Raw genomic sequence first — 12,804 nt, 5'->3', positions numbered from 1 at the left:
TTTGAGCTCCTAATATATGCCAGCCACTGGATTTGGTGAGGAAGATATAGTGGTAGACAAAGTAGAAAAGGTCTTGTTTTATTTTAGTAGAAAAAGATATTTTTAAGTGGTCAAGTAAATAATATAACCACACGCTATGCTAGTTACTAAAAAGGAACTAAAGGGAAATAAAATAATGACAAAGAGAGGAGGCTCTAAGAATGATCTGAGGTGGTGACTTCAAACTAAGTCCTGAAAGATAAGAAGCAGCCAGCCATGTGAGGAGCCTGAAGAAGACACTCGTGGCTGAGGAAATGGAGCCTGTGTGGAAACAACCTTCTCAGATGTTCGTCTCAACCAGGAAAATGAGAAATGTAGCCATCTCTGGAGAAGAGGAAAGTTAAAGAAAGGTTTGGGATTTTTTTGGTTTGGGCTGGGTTGTCTTTTACCCAAAAAGGATATTTGAATATATGTACATGCTGGTGGAAATCATTTCATAGAGATTGTTTGAGGATCCGGAAGAGACAATTTTTTTAAAGACTTTATTTATTTATTTGACAGAGAGAGAGATCACAAGTAGGCAGAGAGGCAGGCAAAGAGAGATGGGGAAGCAGGCTCCCCGCTGAGCAGAGCCCGATGCGGGGCTCGATCCCAGGACCCTGAGATCATGACCTGAGCCAAAGGTAGAGGCTTAACCCACTGAGTCACTCAGGTGCCCCCGGAAGAGACAATTTTAACTAGGGCACGTAGGGATTAGAAATGGATCTAATGCACAAATGAAGAGATGATCCTCCTCTTCCGCTGTAAGGATAAAAGAAAGAGATCATGCAGATGTGGGTAGATTTGTGTTTTGATAGTGTTAAGTGAGGTTCCATAGTGGGAGGAGGGGATATGGTGGGTTTGCAAGAGGAAAAGTTATGACATAACTGTCTCAAACAGTGGAAAAACCTGGTTGGCAAGGAACTGAGGAAAAAGTGGTAGGCAGTGTTGAATGCCCATTTGAGATCTGTGATCACTAATGTAAAGCAGTGTTTCTCAAATAGGGCAGATTTTTGTCTCCCCATCCCCAGCCTGGGCACATCTGCCAATGCCTAGAGATATTCTTGGTTATCACACACGGAGGAGGGGACAGTGCTGCTAGCATCAGGGGATAGAAGGCAGAGATACTGCTAAGCATACAACAGTGCACGGGACAGACCCCACAACAAAGAATTATCCAGCTCAGAATGTCAGGAACCAAGGTTGGGAAATCCAGATGTAAACTGATGTCATACACACAGACCATCTCTGGAAAGCTACGTCAGGAGACCGTGATAGTCTCTTTGGACAGGAATAGGGTCATGGGACAGATTGAAAACAGGACTTACTGTCATCCTATGTCTTTTTAGGCCTTTTAAAATTTGTACTATGTACAGGTATTACTTACTCAAATCAATCAAAAGGTAGAAATAAATCGGGGATTAAGAGTAATTGATTTAAGTAGATGACAGCTAAAAGTAAACAGAAACCAGCCTGTCTGTCTGGATAATTTTTTTCTAGCAACATCCAGCTTGTCGGATGCCAGCTCAAAGGAAATGGGATTTTTGCAAGGGGAATACAGGGAAGGATGCAGAATATTCTGGAATTGAGAAATTTTCCAAGATACTGATTGTAAGGACAGAGGGTAGACGCAAAACTCGTCAGAGAGAGGAATGAAGATAAAGAAGACGCTGATGGATATGTAAGGAAATGACCAAGTTTATCAGAGGTCTCGTGTGGTAAAAACAGACACATTTTTGGAGACAAAATGTTGGAGCAGTTAAGCTGGAATAATAGGAGATGATAGGAAAGTAAGATGTCTGAAATCAAATTGTAAAGGAAATACCATAGTTTTTAACAAAGACAAAGTCTGGGGGGAGGGGGTGTTAGAGAGAGGTTGAAAAAATTAGGAAAAGGTCATTGTGATGGAAGACTGGGAGAACCTGAGAAACCGGGTGCTTGGATGGAGGCCTCCGGTCAGTGGCTTTTTCTGGAGCTAGAAGTACCTCTCACCGAGTGACTGACTGAACTGACAGATGCCATGACCAGATACTTAATATACGTATCAGTCATTTTTGTCCAAGAGAAGTCAAGGGACTCACCCCATGATTGCATTTAGAAAGTAGATGAACAAAGATTCAAGCTCATGTTTTTCAGCCCAAAGTCTGTGCCCTTTCCACTATGCTACGGCTCTGCTCCCAGGGAAGCCTGGGGGAAGTTGTCACCAAATCTGTTGAAAGTTGGGTGAGCTTAACATTGGCAATAATATAGACAATAAAAACTCTGGATAATGGAAACAGACTGGGGAGAGGGGTGTCTGGCAATGATGGATTTGCTTCACGGTGTTCATTCCAGTGAGTCCTTCTTAACGCAGCCTTAAGGCAAAAGGAGTGAAGAAGCCATGGAGGAAAGAAATTATAAGGGGGGAAAAAACAAATTTTAGTCATTTCCAACAAGTACATTCATAATGTTGGCCTGTATTCTAAAATATAATGTTTATTACACTTCCTCTTTTTATTAAAATACACAAAACATATAAATACTGGTTATATTATAGGAGAACAGCATGAACAGGTGACAATCAAAGAGTCTTGAGGACTATTTTAAGGACAACTGAGTTGGTTGCCAAGAGGTATTCAAAATCTACCATTAAATGCAACCCATGTTTTCCTAACATATCCTTCACAAGATCCACATTGTCTCTTCTTATGTAACTCTTCTAGTCACATACATGTGAGTACACACACACACACACACACACACACACACCCCTAAAATTGCACTGGAAATATACATGCTGTGTGAGGAATGGAGCAAATTCCCCAAAGATCCCCCTTGCTTCTCTGTTAGCGTCACCTGGTGGCTCCGGCTCTGCCTTCAGAAGTTAACATGCTTCCAATGGGACACTGGCCTTTCGGTCTCTTTAGCTTATGACACAAGCCTAGTCCTCTTTCTCCGTCCCTTGTACACCCATGTCACATCCATATCTGAAAGACAGCCACCCCGAGGTAGACAGTAGACCCACTCCAAGAGGTGAGTTAACAGGTGTCCTTTTCAATGTGCTAAAATGCTTGTGGACACTTTTAAGTGTGTAGAACACCCTGGTGGCTGCTTCTTCCTGCCTCTGCATTTCACACGGCAGCCCCAAATCTCGTGTTCTTCAGTCGTATTCCCCCTCCCATCTGGCTCATGAGATGAGGAATGGTAGATCTGCTGGACCCTGTGGTCTCTAGATACTCTTGGCTCATGTCTTCTCACTTGATCTCAAGTGGGCTTAAGAAGACTCTCATTCAAGACCATATTTTCAGGGCCTGTAATAAGGAACCATGTGGAGAGAATCCCAAAGTGCTTTTCTTAGAGCTTATATAAGCCAAAAAAGGTCTTAGATTCCTCAAAACTGACCACAGACAGTTCAGACACATTAACATATAAATGGTCAGTACTGGTGAGATTGAATACTGCCCCCAGGTAGCTGCTGCGGGCCCACATCTGGCCAGTAGTGCAGTAGTTCATTAACTTCCCCTCCATCAGCACTAGATCCTGGGGATACTTAGAGTTCCTCAAATAGACCTTGTGATTCAGGGGCCGGTTGTTGCAGGACTGACCCCTGAAGTACACTTTAGAATACACAAAGTAGAGCCCAGTGTCATTGATCACAAGGCCGCCCTTCTTATACTTCACCCCAGAGACAAGGGCAATCCCGTATGTGTCTTCCCATTCCAGAGGGATGGATCTTGAGTTGGGCTTGCCTGAAATCAAATCAGAGAGGAGCTTTCAGCCAGGACTGCTCATGCACCCAACAAACGAAGCTTCCAAGGTGAAACTGTGGGCCGTTCCTTGAGCAAAGGACCAAAATGGCACTGCCGATATGAACTGGCTAATGGGTCAGACTCGATCCATCACTGAATTCCTGCGACACTGCTATCGAATTGCTTGCCCTAATTTTGTCATCTACACAACTGGGACAATAATATATATCCTAATCAATTATAAGGAGACATTAATGAAATTAGTTTAGTTCTCTGGAACACAGACTGTATGATCTTCAGAACTAACACCAAAATTTCTAGGTTTTGAGGTCTCTCTAGGTGGAAAAAAGCCAAACACAAGGAAATTCTAAAGTTGGGAAGAACCCTTAGGGATCATCTGGTTCAACTCCTCACCTATACTAAGAAGTCTTCAGTACCTCCACTTTGGGCTAAAATTCCCTTTCTTTTATATCTCCACAGCAGTATCATCATACCTTAAGCAAAGAACACTCTGTAGTACCAAAATGATCACTTATGTACCTATATTTCCCTATTAGATTTTAAGTTCCTTGAAGGCAGGAATCACATTATTAATCTACTACATGTCTCCAGAGCTCGACACACATGTTCAATAAATATCTGGTGATCCAGAAAGGATTATTCTACAGCTTCTGCCTAAATAATTCCAGGGCAGTGGCATATCCTTTCTATGATACTTGTCCACTTCTCAGATATTCATGGACTGTTCCCTGGGAATGCCCACACCACATTGTTCTCAAATGACTTTACTTCACTACCTGGCCACATGCAGGAAGTCCACCAGGGCCAGGACTGGGCCCTTCCTCTTACTCCTACTTCTACTCTTGCACAAAGCACAGTGAAGCTCTTCCAGAAAACCAGAAAAGCACTGACTAAAATAATTGATCACTCCCCACCTCCCCAGATCTCACCTCTTGAACCCATGCCCCAAATCCCCTAGGGGTCTTTGGAATGACTTAAAAGAGTGAGCTCCTCCTGGGCAGGGTCCTCTCATAATCAGCTCCATTTTGCCAGTTCAGAACATGGCCTAGACTAGAGTAGGGGTGCAGTTTGGGTGTGAGGTTGACTTGACTATTAAGATAGGACTATTCTTGGGTGTCAAATACTATCACCAGAAAGCAGCAACGCCCTCCGAGCACAGTACCCAACCTGTCAAAGGCTTTTCCTGTCAAAGGCTTTCCCAAGACCCATGCACCTCCCAGATACAGACCTGTTAGATGGGCCACTTTTCTCAGCTCCCTTTTTTCAGAGGGCAGATTGGGTTGACCTGCATCATGGAGAGATGAAAGATATATATAAAAATGAGATACCAGTTTCTTTTGTTGGGACTCCAAACTGGTCATTTAAATAAAAACAATTTTTTAAAAACATAAATGGCAACAGTCTAACATGCATTAATCATCCAAGTGCAAACCGTAGAACTTGCAGCCATCGGTACTTCAGAAACAAAGGGAAAAGGTAAACCAAACTGAGATAGACCTATGCACAGATGATGTCATGAAAAGACAATAAAAAGGTTGATTGAAAAAGAGCTATCCTATCAGTTACTGCATTTGACCTTGCCACAATCCTCTGAGGTAGGGATTATTGTCTGATGGCTAAATGAGCTCAGTTGGATGATCTGTCCAAGAAGACCCAGCTACACACGGTCAGAATAGGATGGACGCTCAAGTCTCCTGGCTCCAGATTAGGTTTTTTTTCCAGTTCTGCTGCCTCTAGGACTCAGCAGGACAGAGGCCAAAGACTATGATTTTACCACCTGGCCACTAGGTCTTCCCCTCAGTGGCATTCAACCATCTGCCCATATTAATCACCCTCAGATCTCAGATGCCTTGACTAACTCCCCACTGCACTTATAACATATCCCCAGCCACATGATCTCCGCCTGTCTGTCCAGCCTCCCCTCCTCTGCTTGCCCAGATCGGCCAAGGCGGCACAACACAGGGGCTGATGTGATCTGAACCCACCCAGCTTCCAGCCCTCGTGCCTTTGCTCATGCTGTTCATCCGCTCAGAACTCCCTCCAAAGAGATCTTTGTGGCAAATTCCTATCACCCCATAAGTACCGCCTGCAATACCTATTTCTTGGGGGAAACCCTCCCAGGCCATTTTAATTCGAATGTGGTCCTTCCCTCCTTTGAAGCCTAGAGTGACTTTGTCTTTACCTCTTTTGTCAGTTCTGACTCTCCATTTCTGTGATAACTGCATGACTTGTCTTACTCCCACCCAATAAATGGCAAACTTCCTACTGTGTGTTTAATCCACCAGAGTGGGCATGCGAACAGCAAATATTTGCTGAATTAAACTGGAGGAAGTAGAATAGACAATAGCTCCCAAAGTAGTCATTATTTTTCTGACTTCAAATATTTTAACCAATGAGAGCCACCACTTAGCTAATGAATTCAGCTAACACATTTAAGAAAGATTCACAGAAGGGCCCTCATCCACATCAGGTTCATTACAATTAGCCTGTAAAACTCACCTGTGGCGTGAGATTGCCACTATGAGCTGAGAACATGACCTGAGTAATCACGTCCTCTCTAGCCACCCAAGACCACCCACCATGAAGGAGGTGTTAGCGAACAGGAAAGGCAAAACTGAGTCTCCTCTACATTCCTATACCACAAACCATCTGTGCAACTGGTCTGGCATTCAGCCACGTACTGACAGGAAATGGAACAGAGAACCACAGGCTGCATATCTTTCTGTCCCTCGCAGAGCGTTGCACAGTGTGATTTTCAGAGGGTCCTTAGTAAGAATACCTGCTGGAGAAATGCTGAAATAAACTGGAAATAGATCCTACACATAGGTGATGAATGTTTCCTACCCCTGGGGCCTTTGCACATGCCATTCTCACTGCTGGAATGTTCTCCACTATCCTCCCACACCACCCCACACACATGCACACGCATGCACACGCACACAACACCTCCTTCAGGGGACTTTCCAGACCACTCTATGTTACATCGCACTTAGTACAGTTTGAAATTATAGTCTGCTTGCTTACTTTTATTTACCCTTTACTGCGCTGGGAAAGCTCCCTCAGGGTAGGACCCTTGTCTCTCTTGTTCTTAGTCATCACCTACACCCAGCACCCGCCTGGGACATAAGAAGCTCTCCAAGAACATTTGTGAATGAATAAAAGACTTAAATGAGTGAACTGTGGAAAAATGGAAAATGAAAAAGAAGCAAATAAGTATGTTTAAATAATCTTGGATAGTACATCCCAGAGAAAATCACCGTTAATTTGTTGAAGTACAAGTACTTCTAATTCTTTTTTTTTTTTAAGATTTTATTTATTTATTTGACAGACAGAAATCACAAGTAGGCAGAGAGGCAGGCAGAGAGAGAGAGAGAGAGAGAAGGGAAAGCAGGCTTCCTGCGGAGCAGGGAGCCCGATGCGGGGCTCGATCCCAGGACCCTGAGATCATGACCCGAGCCGAAGGCAGCAGCCCAAACCACTGAGCCACCCAGGCACCCCACAAGTACTTCTAATTCTTTACTAAGAATATAAAAATATACACATGCACTTATATAGTTGATTTAAACCAAGCATAGTTTTATAACTTCTCTTTTTTATTTAACAATATAGAGTGCACACTCTTCACGGCCTTAAATGTAATTATATGGATTTCAGTCGCTGCATAGGAGGCCCTCTGAATATACCATGACGTATTTAATTTCCTATTAAGAGGCATTTAGTTTCTTCTGATTTATTTATTACAAATAGGCTTATAAGGTAATGATGAACATAATTATCTATGAGTTTTTGGGTATATCTCTGATTATCTTATTAAGATAAATTCTTAGTGATGAGATTACATGGTAAATTAACACTTTTTTAAAAAGAAGATTTCGTTTATTTATTTGACACAGAGAGAGAGAGAGAGCACGTGAGCACAAGCAGGGGGAGCGGCAGGCAGAGGGAGAGGGAGAACCAGGCTCTTGGCTGAGCGGGGAGCCTGATGCGGGGCTCAATCCCAGAATCCTGGGATCATGACCTGAGCAGAAGGCAGAAGCTTAGCTGACTGAGCCACTCAGGTGTCTGCTAAATTAACATTTTTAATCCTTTGTACATTTTTCCAACTGGTCTTCAGAACGAATATAGCAATTTACATGTTCCCTGGCTGTCAACTAATGCTTAAGCAAAATTTCTTCTCGCATTTTTGCCATTCTGGTTTTTTTTAATCTTCACTAATGGGATGAATGAAAATGGATATACCCTTGTTTGATTTGCATCTGTTTTCCTATTAATAAAGTGGTTACTTTGTTCTCCGTGGGGAAATTCACCAACCTCCGGTCCATCTGCGTGGATGACAAGACGCTTTTTACTGGAAGAGACAGACCTGGGTCATCTGTGCACTTGACTTTTAATCACTAAAATGATCCCAGAGAGTGGCGGAGAGATGAGTAATTAGGTACCAGTCTCACCAGCCACATTCCACTGATTTTCAAAGCTGTTTTATTTTAGAAATCCTCCAAAGGTTTTATTTTTCTAACAAATATTTCTACTCTGCTTGAATACATCAGGACTTTCTAACACTTAGGGACTTAGGCCTAGAACCAGAGACCAGAACGTCCACAGGATGGGTCCTCCAGAGCCCACATTCTGGAGCAGCAGGGTGACTTGGGTGACCTACAATAGGCACATAAAACTGGAATGGGCTCCTCTCCTTGGATGGCCAGTGCTGCCTTCCATTTCTTCCCAAGATTTACCTATTGTCTTTGCAGAGAGGTCTTGCTTCTCATCTTTATTTCTCCTTCCGTGGCCATCAAAGACAGAAGTTTACCTATTTCACAGAGCACCAGTCTACATGCTGGAAAGCCCTGCCGGTGACAAAGCACCAGGAGCCCGTGTTCCTCCTAACCCCAGTTCCACACCAGCGATTTGGGGCATATCCCCTAATTCTCTTCCGAAATGTGAGATGGCTGGCCCAGATTTGCTCCAAGCTCCCATCCAACTCTTACCGAATCCAAAGTTCGGTCAATCTCAGTTGAATAAACCAGAGCATGCTAAACCTACCTGCACATGTTTCCAGACGATGTCCTGAAACTTCACACAAGGTCAGTGTTCAACATTTTCATCTTTTCCCTTGTCCTGAATCTCAACAGAGGCCTTTCTTTTATTGAAGGTACCTCATGATTGCCTTTGTGGGGAAAGCTGGACTAGCCCTTGAAAAATGGCTAAGGTTTCCCCCTCAAGACTGCCAGTGAATGCAAAAGAACAACTTTAATGTGGATGATTAATTGCATACTTTTTAAAAGCTTAAGGGGTGCCTGGGTGGCTCAGTCAGTTAAGCATCCGGTTCTTGATTTCGGCTCTGGTCATGATCTCACTCAGGGTCGTGAGATGGAGCCCTGTGTCGGGGCTCTGAAGTCTCTCTCTCCTTCTCCCTCTGCCCCTCCCCCCTAAATAAATAAATAAATAAAAGCTTAAATACATCCTAGAATTTTTTTCTTTAAATAAAGCTTGATTCTTGAGTTATCTCTTAGAGAGTTTGAAGAGGAGACAACTTTCCCCAGAAACATCTGTCTCTGCCTGCTCCTCTCTACATCTCCCTGGGAGCTACAGCCACTGCCCTGTTCATGGAAACCAGGAGGCCCGTGAAGGCGACAGCAATGGAACCAGCTGTGTTGGTTCTTTCCATCTGTGTTGTCTCTTTCCAAAGCCGAATGGAAATTACTTGAATTGTGCGCAGTACTCAGTTATACTGATTTTGAATGATTACATGTACTTCACATGTTAGGGCAGCTCAAGGAACCAAAATGAGCAACGATTCTGAATTAACCAGGACTCCTTTTGCAGTATAATGTGTCCAAGAGTGGGATGGAATTCAAGGCATCTGCCCCACGTGGTTCAGCAGTGAGGACCGTCTTTAGAGACTCAGTACACATCCGTAAAATGACTCACCTGTTTGCTTCTCCAAAGACGATGCTGTATGACTTTTGCTGGTGGACTGGCAACAAAGAGGGAAAAGATGCATTTTAAGTATGAAGTTCTTTGAGCTAGCGGAGGCAAAGCCGTCAAGTGAACAGAATAAACCTGAGGGTTTATTCAGAATAAACCTGAGGGCATCTTCATACCTCAGAGCCTCTCCTAACTCGGACTCTGGCCATGCCATCCTGTCTCACCATGCCTGGGTTTTGCAATTTGGAATAGTTCTAACATTTTTAAGTATTTCCAAGGAAATTTAGTTGGGTCATTCAAACAAATTTACTTCCGAGCAAGACTCCAAATTCTTTTTCTTTCCTGAATCACGAACCTCTAGGTAGAGGTTCAGCCAGTGGCCCTGCCAGCTGTGAAAGGAGGGACAGTCCCCGCCAGTCCTATTTTGGCCCCCATCCTAAGAGAGCAAATATCCCTTTCACTCGAGCCTCCGCCTCTGAGATAGAACGACTAGAATAACCCACTTCGAAGAGAGGAAGAGAAAGGACTAGAAAAGACTTTGCAAGCAAGGCCAGGGTCCCTCTGGGCCTCGGTGTCCCCCTCCCCCACTACATCCCCCCGACCCCTCCGCTGCAGCAGAGCCGTCTACACCCGCATCTCCAGCGCACAGCAATCCCCACACGGGCTTACCTCTCTGAGCTCCGCCAGCTCCTTCTGCAGGTGGAAGAGCTGGAACAGCCCCAGCCCCAGGCCGACCAGGGCCACCAGCACCATGAAAAACACCACAAGGAGACACAGGCCTGTGTTGTGGTCCCTCGGCGTCTTCAGAGGCGGCAGGGGCACCGGAGGCAGGGGCGGCGGTGGTGGCGGCGGAGGCGGTGGCGGCGGCGGCCTCCTCGGCCCAGGCCTCCCGGGCACAGAGGACGGACACGGGAGGACGGAGCCCGGAGGCGCCCAGGGGGAGCTGGCGCTGCCGTCCACCCAGTAGATGTGGGGGTACGGGGGGTAATTCAGGGGCTGCTGCATGGCGGGGGGTCGGGCTGGCCCCCAGCACAGGTGTCCAGGCCGGGCGCGCGGCTGTCTGTCTGTCTGCTGGAGCAGGAGAGCCGGCTCGCTCTTTATAGTTTCCAGAACCCCGGGGAACACCTCTCTGTCGCTCGCTCTCTCCTCTGTCTTTCTCAGAGACACCCACTGACTTTGCATCTGAAGCTGAGAAGCCTCAACCAGAGGCAGAGCAAACCCGGGAAGTTTCCGCCCACAGTTCTCTGGTGAGGCCTGCAGGGCCCCACGCAGGGTCCCCGCCGCCCGCCACTGCAGAGCCGGGTCCTTCTCAGGCCCCGCGAGGGAGGCGGCACGGGCGCAGGCCTGTGGGCTCTGTCCACCTGCCAGGGGCCGGAGGGGGGTGTCCAGGCCCAGGGGACGAGACTGTGCGGCGGAAGACAGCGGAGACCTGCCCACATCTTACATTTTGCTCAGGGAACTGACCCCTTGCTGCCAACCTTTCCCCACACCTCAGTACTATTTACCCCGACTCGGCAAAGCACTAGAACGTGTGGGGTAAACTCTGCCCCACCCGCTCTGGGGATTGGATCAGAGGCTGCAAACTAGTGGCTGAAACGCCTTGTGGAACCCACAGACCTCACTATGATTTTTCTCTTCACTGTGGTCCCCTTTTAAAATTGGAATAGTCTGCACTAAAACATATATATATATATATATATATATATATATGTGTGTGTGTGTGTGTGTGTGTGTGTATATATATATATATATATTTTTTTTTTTTAGTATGTTTTGAAGCATTAGCATACTGGACACCCCAGGAGTCAGCCGAACCCAGTCCCCCGGGCTGCCCCAGGTCTCCTGCCGGCCGCCCACGCTCCCTGTGCATCACTGGCCCCCAGGACCCCTGGCGGGGCAATGGCCACCAGTCCCCGCAGGCGGCCTCCATTTGCAGCCTGTGATACCATTGTCATGTGTAATACATGATGCTCAAATTTGAATTTCACATAAAGAAATATGAATCCTTTTTAGGATAGAAAATAATAATAAATCGTTTTTAGGATAAGTATATCCTAAACATTATATGGGATACCTAAGAAGTTATTTATAATTTTTCCGATGTTCACATTTAACTGATTGTCCTATTTGTCTTTTTTTTTTTAAGATTTTATTTATTTATTTGAGAGAGAGACAGGGAGAGAGAGCATGAGAGGGGAGAAGGTCAGAGAGAGAAGCAGACTCCCCGTGGAGCTGGGAGCCCGATGCGAGACTCGATCTCGGGACTCCAGGATCATGACCTGAGCTGAAGGCAGTCGTCCAGCAAACTGAGCCACCCAGGCGTCCCCCTATTTGTCTTTTACTAAAGATGGGAACCCTATCTGGACGGCCCTCACCCTTCTCTCTGGCTTTGAGTACTACTTATGTGCCCGTGACTCCCAGATGCTTGGCTGCAGTCCGAAACACGCTCCCAAACAAACCCCCAACTGCTCATAAAACCCGCTTTTCCATTTCACTGGAGAACTCTCCTGTTCAGATCTCATTAGCCTTTCCATCATGCTGGGGCATTTCTGCACCTACCATTCTGGCTCTCCATCCCCGCCACGGCCAACACCAGATTTAGTTCCCTGCCACACTCTTCCCACCTACCCCCTCCCATACTACCTGCTTCACTGGACGTCAGTCTTTCTGGGGACAACTTCAGTCTTCTGTCTTTCTTTCCTGCAACATCTGAACCCAAGCCGACGGATTTTCCCCAAGTCTGTTTCTCACATCAGCACCCTCTCACCATTTCTAGTTTTCCTGTTATTGTCTTAGGTCAGACGTCAACTAGCTGTCACCTGCTGTAGTTCAGTGACACCCCAACTGCCCCCCCCCAGCCTTCCCAACACAAACCATCCCGCAGAATGACGCAAGAACCATGCCGATAAACACACACTCAGAGATCTCACCTTCTCGCCTAACACCTTGTGCTGGAAGGTTTGAAACCAAATTCCCTAGAGGGACACACGGGCTCCTTCCCGTTAGAGTCCAAGAGCCGGCACTGCCTCCTCCCCAGACGCCTCTGCCCACATCCCACTCTGCGCTCGGGAGACAGCAGGACAGTTGGGAGCAGAACAACTGCACGAGCATC

The 12,804-nt window shown here is 46.0% G+C and overlaps 1 protein-coding gene across 1 annotated transcript; it reads right to left on the bottom strand.

Moving 5' to 3' along the window:
• Window positions 1-644: 644 nt before the first annotated feature.
• FASLG (Fas ligand) lies at window positions 645-11,158 on the bottom strand. The gene is made up of 4 exons (XM_032317607.1): window positions 10,362-11,158; window positions 9,696-9,741; window positions 4,996-5,052; window positions 645-3,746 (listed from the first exon to the last, which is right to left on the bottom strand). The coding sequence occupies exons 1-4, from the start codon at window positions 10,872-10,874 to the stop codon at window positions 3,352-3,354; spliced, it is 1,011 nt and encodes a 336-aa protein (XP_032173498.1). The 5' UTR covers window positions 10,875-11,158; the 3' UTR covers window positions 645-3,351.
• Between the last annotated feature and the right edge of the window lie 1,646 nt (window positions 11,159-12,804).

This window comes from Mustela erminea, chromosome 17, assembly GCF_009829155.1.
Source record: "Mustela erminea isolate mMusErm1 chromosome 17, mMusErm1.Pri, whole genome shotgun sequence".
Lineage (NCBI taxonomy): Eukaryota > Metazoa > Chordata > Mammalia > Carnivora > Mustelidae > Mustela > Mustela erminea.
This window is presented reverse-complemented; position numbering and strand designations above follow the sequence as displayed.

What these genes read in the sequence shown, in the direction of transcription:
- FASLG (XM_032317607.1), bottom strand. Translation starts at nt 10,874, where the DNA reads ATGCAAAGTCAGTGGGTGTCTCTGAGAAAGACAGAGGAGAGAGCGAGC. An exon ending in GTCTTTGGAGAAGCAAACAG is followed by an intron (nt 5,053 to 9,695) that starts GTGAGTCATTTT and finishes TCCATGATGCAG; the next exon opens with GTCAACCCAATCTGCCCTCT. An exon ending in AAAAGTGGCCCATCTAACAG is followed by an intron (nt 3,747 to 4,995) that starts GTCTGTATCTGG and finishes ATTTGATTTCAG; the next exon opens with GCAAGCCCAACTCAAGATCC.